The sequence below is a fragment of the Meleagris gallopavo genome, chromosome 2 (assembly GCF_000146605.3).
Source record: "Meleagris gallopavo isolate NT-WF06-2002-E0010 breed Aviagen turkey brand Nicholas breeding stock chromosome 2, Turkey_5.1, whole genome shotgun sequence".
Lineage (NCBI taxonomy): Eukaryota > Metazoa > Chordata > Aves > Galliformes > Phasianidae > Meleagris > Meleagris gallopavo.
Window position 1 is genome coordinate 16,225,352 of NC_015012.2, and position 5,127 is coordinate 16,230,478.

At 39.3% G+C, this 5,127-nt stretch overlaps 1 protein-coding gene across 1 annotated transcript in view; it reads left to right on the forward strand.

The window, feature by feature from the left end:
* Positions 1-5,075, forward strand: part of TMEM63A (transmembrane protein 63A) — a 27,275-nt gene extending 22,200 nt beyond the window's left edge. Inside the window, 4 exon segments of the mRNA XM_010706660.2 lie at positions 15-182; positions 2,817-2,932; positions 3,325-3,384; positions 3,973-5,075. Coding sequence (XP_010704962.1) covers positions 15-182; positions 2,817-2,932; positions 3,325-3,384; positions 3,973-4,137 — 509 coding nt within the window. The 3' untranslated portion in view covers positions 4,138-5,075.
* The last annotated feature ends 52 nt before the right edge of the window (positions 5,076-5,127 follow it).

A 5,127-nucleotide genomic window follows, 5' to 3' on the forward strand; every position in this document is an offset into this window, starting at 1 on the left:
TCTTCTCCTTCCAGGGTTAATATATATGCTCCTGAAGCACATGGTTGACCGTTATAACCTTTACTATGCATACCTCCCTGCTAAGCTGGAGAAAAAGATGCACTTTTCAGCAGTGAATCAGGCTCTTGCAGCTCCAATTCTCTGCCTTTTCTGGCTTTATTTTTTTTCTTTTTTGAGGTTGGGTAAGTATAACCTGTTCTCACTGAGAAGATACTCCTACCTCTCTTGCCAACATATCTAAATTACACGTGAAACTTCATAGACATTATGGGCTTTTCTTTTTGCTCCAGTAAATATGAAGTTACGGTGGTTACGTGTTGCACTGAGTTTGAACTGGCCAATTGAGCTGTGGAGTGACAGACTTATTACAACAAATTAAGAAAAAAAACCCACACAAAATAAAACAATCTCTTCAGAACTAGTTCTCTCTAGTAGAATGGCTCCTGGCTTTACTACATGCATTTGTATAATCAGCCTGAGTGAATTGGCTACTGCTTCTTTTGTTTAAGAAAAAAGTGTTAGAAAGTTAGCTAATGATGCTACTAAGACCTGTTATACACTGTCCATGAAACTTCACGTGAAAAATTGCAGTGAGATAGTGACTCTCCTCCCCATTCTATAATTTGAAAACTCATGGTTTTACGTAATTTATTTTAGATATATGGGTGTTCTTTATTTTGTAAACACTAATAGCATTGGCTGTAATATGCTAGCAGCTTTGACGTCAGAAGAGGTACATGATGGCTCTTTACCCCTGGGAGGAGGCATTTGGCAAGGAACAGGGATGAGGGTGAGACTTGAAGGAGCTGAATTTCACTTCTTGGGAAGGGAGCCCTTTGTAATGTGTTTTACCTTCTCTGCTCTCACAGCACTGATGACAAATCAGTATGCTTCGTAATGTTTTTCTAGCATACCAGTAGTTAAACAATACTGTTGGCAGACTGTCATTTAACTTTAGGTAGCTCCCAGTAGATTTAAAAGGCACTCAGAACTACTGCTTCAGGCTATCCTTGGGTTTGAGCAGCTGTTGCTGCAGTAGTTGTATGCTTGAAAGCTTGTTTTTTCCCATGTTTCAAGAACTGTTTTTGCAAGCAGGAGGTCTAACAAATTCACATCCTCTCAAATAACAGCACAATTTCTAGAGCATGTTTTAGAAAAAATCAGCTACAACCATACAGCAATTGATGCATTAGTAATTATTATGAAGGAAAACCTGACATAGTAAAAAATGAAACCCTTTTTAACAGTGTTTCCTGATTCTATACCTGTTGTAAGACCACCACTCACCATGAAACTTCATGATGGAAAATAAAGACTGAGTTCTTAGTTGGTTTAGTATAGAAGTGAAGCAAGTCTGAGAGGTGGGAACTTGAAGTTTTGATTTCACTGCTGCTGCTTGTGGCAAGTGGAAGGAAAGAGTGGGAAGAGTGCTCTGCTTCCTTATCTACAAAATACATCAGTCTGTTATGTATAGAGCTTGATTGCTTAATCAGTTACTTGTATAGTTTGCATAGTACAGTGTGAATGCTGTGGATACAGTATGAATTCAGTGTAGCTGCAGAGAACATGTATGCAGCCCAACCACTGTCTCCTAGAATGTTCATCTAAGTAGCACGATTCTCTAGATCTGTTGACAGGGACAGTTTACAGCTGATAAATACTGTTGTAACATACTATTATACAACCACCTCCTTTCAAAGGACATTCCAGAATACCCATGGGGAGTATTTTTCCACTTCCCTTTTCTGTTTGAACAGCAACGTCTATTTTGTTCTTGGTGGTTGTTGTTGTTGTTTTTGTCTCCAACCAATCCATACAGATCTGTTCATATAACCTACTAAAAACTTGTTTGTTCCATATCATTACCTATGCTGGTGTTATCACAACATCAACAACAAAAAACAACCAAGCAAACAGGACTGGTGTTTATTTTTCTGGCCAAAGAAACTTAGAACAGATGAGTTAACTTTTTTCCCCTTAATACTTACTCAAATAGTCTTTACTGCAAAATGTGATTAATTTCTTCAGAGTACTTCCTGAGTTTACCTGGACAACAATCTCTGTATTCATTCTAACTGTTTTCTTACTAATCTTCTTCTAGATCTTTTCTTTGTGTTCATTCCATGCTCCTACCACACCACCTCAGAGAATCCCACCTTGCTTGTTCGTGTTTCCTCAGCTTTTGTCTTTTTCCTTTTCCTTAGGTTCCTCCTAGTTCTGTCCATACTTCTAGTGCAGTGCCCTGTAGTTTGGTTTTAAAAGGCCAGTAGTACAGAAGAGCTTTATTGTTTGGTATACATACCTGAGACTTGCTTTTTTGATAATAGGGTGGTTGCACCACTGACTGCAATCCAGTTTGTAATCATCAGCTGTATGCAATGGAGCTACAGTCTTATTACTCATCTGTAATCTGTGAAGGTCGCTTTTCTCTTTTGGTTATTTGCAAGCCATTCCATTTAGTGCCATCACCACACTTAATAAATAGACTCTACCTATAACATTTCACAGATCATCAATAAAAGCATTTTAGAAGTAGATCCAGAATAGTTGACTGAGGGATGAGGAGAAGGACCTGTGAGCTTTGTCGCTCAGGTTTTACAGCTGCCTTTCTTGACCTCTGGGGGGGGAAAAAAAAAAAGCTGGGAAAATGGTTTGTTCAGCAGTTTTACAGGCCAAATTTGTGCTTAACCAGGCTCTCCAAGCTGAGGCTGGAAGTGAATTGTCTGGTCCTCTAAGGAAAAAAAAAAATGAGGCTTCTGAAAGTGCGTTTTTCTTGCTGTGTATTTTTATATTGTATTCTCTGAATATTTTTCTAGGCTTTAAAGCACCTACAACAATGTTTACATTGCTAGTTGTCAGCATCACAATTGCTGTTTGCGTGGCTTATACTTGTTTTGCGTGTTTCAAGCACCTGAGCCCACTGAACTATAAGGTAAGTGATGGTACGGTAACACCTTTTGGCACCAAGCTATGCACCTAATGTAGTGCCAGCTGTTTGTGTGGGATTGTTTCTTGCCTTGTCAGCAGCAGTGCCTGTCCACAGAGGTGTGTTACAGTGAGATGACCAACAAGGGCTGATCAGTAGAGGTGGATTATTTGGCACAGTGAAAATTGTGGCAATTTTAGCAAGATTTGAGAAGAAAGCAGTATGGGAGTGTATGAAAGAAAGCTAGAGGCGAGTTCATTATGAGACTGCAGTAGAGAACTGGCACTGCCCAATGATTTATTTCTGCAGGTTTTTAAATGCTTACCATTTCTTAATATTGTTTTGACTTAACAGTTTGATGTTCTCTTTCCCTTTCCCTCCCCTGTTACCGGTTACAGATAGAAGATATTCAAGGTGAAAGTGGAGACATAGATGTACGAACCATTCCGGCATCTTCTGTAAGAAGTTAAAAAGTTACTAACGTTCTCTTACATTTCCTAGAGAAGCTTAATTTCTCACCCTGCAAAGAGCTTGGGTAGGATGCATTAGTCTGAATGGACTGTAGGACTTCCCATGTGTTGGTGGGACCAGCAAGTTCTGCAGCTGGGCTCCTTGACTGTTCCAGCTGGTGTTCCAGAAGTACCTTCGGCTGAAGCTTTAGGAGTAGTTGAGATATGCTACTGTACGCTGTGTTATGGCCTTACATCAGCCAGTACCTAACCTCTGGACAGCAGTCAGGTGTAGTCGTTTGCCACTGCTTTGTGACTTTGAAGTTGTGACGTGACCAGCAGGTCTTTGCCTTGATGCTAAAAAGGCTGTGAGACTGGGGTAGAAATAGAGGTCTTTGTGCCACAGCCTACACATTGTGCGCATTCAGACGAGTGTTGCACCAGGAAGCATCCTGTAGGATGCAAAAGGCCTTAGTTGTTAAGGTGAAGAATGGGAAATGGATGAAAAGAAGAATGGCAAGGGAAAAAATTATCCTCGGTAAATTTTCCCAGTATACTCTGAGAGACCAGTAAAATCCTTAATGCTTGTGATTTCAGATGTACATCCCTCGAGTTTTGCAGTCTCGTGCTACAGAAAGGACGATGTTTGCCCATGAGGAGAAGCAAACATATGGTACCATGGGCAACGATACTTTAGGGGCAGAAGTCACAACTTACTCTGCCCAATCAGCAATTGAAAGAATAGCAGAAGGATCCATTTGAGTGCCAAGGACTAACACAAGGTGGAGCACTTGATCCAACTTTGGAAGAACTGATTCCTTACCATTGTCTATTAAGAATTCTGATTCACAGATTACTGCCTACAGAAGAGATACAGAAATGATTCATTGTGTGGTCTGCAGCTGTGCTTGGAGATTAAAAAGCCAGATGCCTTGGGACTGATTGTTTACCCTGCTGTCTACAAGCATTGCAAAATAAACATGTTGAACACGGAGCTACTGATCCTCAGGGACTTCATGTCTGCTACTTCATTGCTTTCCTTACAAAGATAACTTATGCTGCATATAGATATCTGATCACCAAAGCAAATGCCGCTCTATTACCAAATGTCATTTATTTATTGAAAATGATTCTAATTTTTTAAAAGCTTTAGTATTTATAAACTCCTTGGTATGTGCTAAATCCTGAAAGTAGTGCCACTTTTTGATAAAAGTACTGTTTGTGTGGGAGCTGAGGATGGTGTGTGGGAATCTCTCCTTTTGCCCCTCAAAGTAGTTGGTATACACTTGAGCACTTTTATTTTCCTAAATGAGATGAGGGAGTTACTGTGCACTTGGATACTAAAAGTGCCAAAGCATAGGACTAGTGTAAAAAAGGGAGTCACTTACCTGATACTGCTTTTATATAATTATGGAGGGCACTTAGTTGTTAGTTTTTGCTCACTATTTTTAAGGACCTTCCACAATGAATGCTTACCTGCCACCAATAAAGGATGTAAACATTTTATCTTTCTTTTAATCTTAGGCCAGAAGAACAATTCTCTGGGTTTTTTGTTTTTTGGTTTTTTTTTTCTGATGCCAATATAAGGTGTACAATACTAAGATTTTAAATTATGTAGTAAGTGCCAATTTATTTCAGACTACATTGCATCAAAGTGTAACTAGTGATCATAAAGCAATAAAACACTGGGTTCCGAGATATTTCAGGCTCTTTTTTTTTTTCTTTGCATGTTGAAACAGTTTTTTTGTTTTT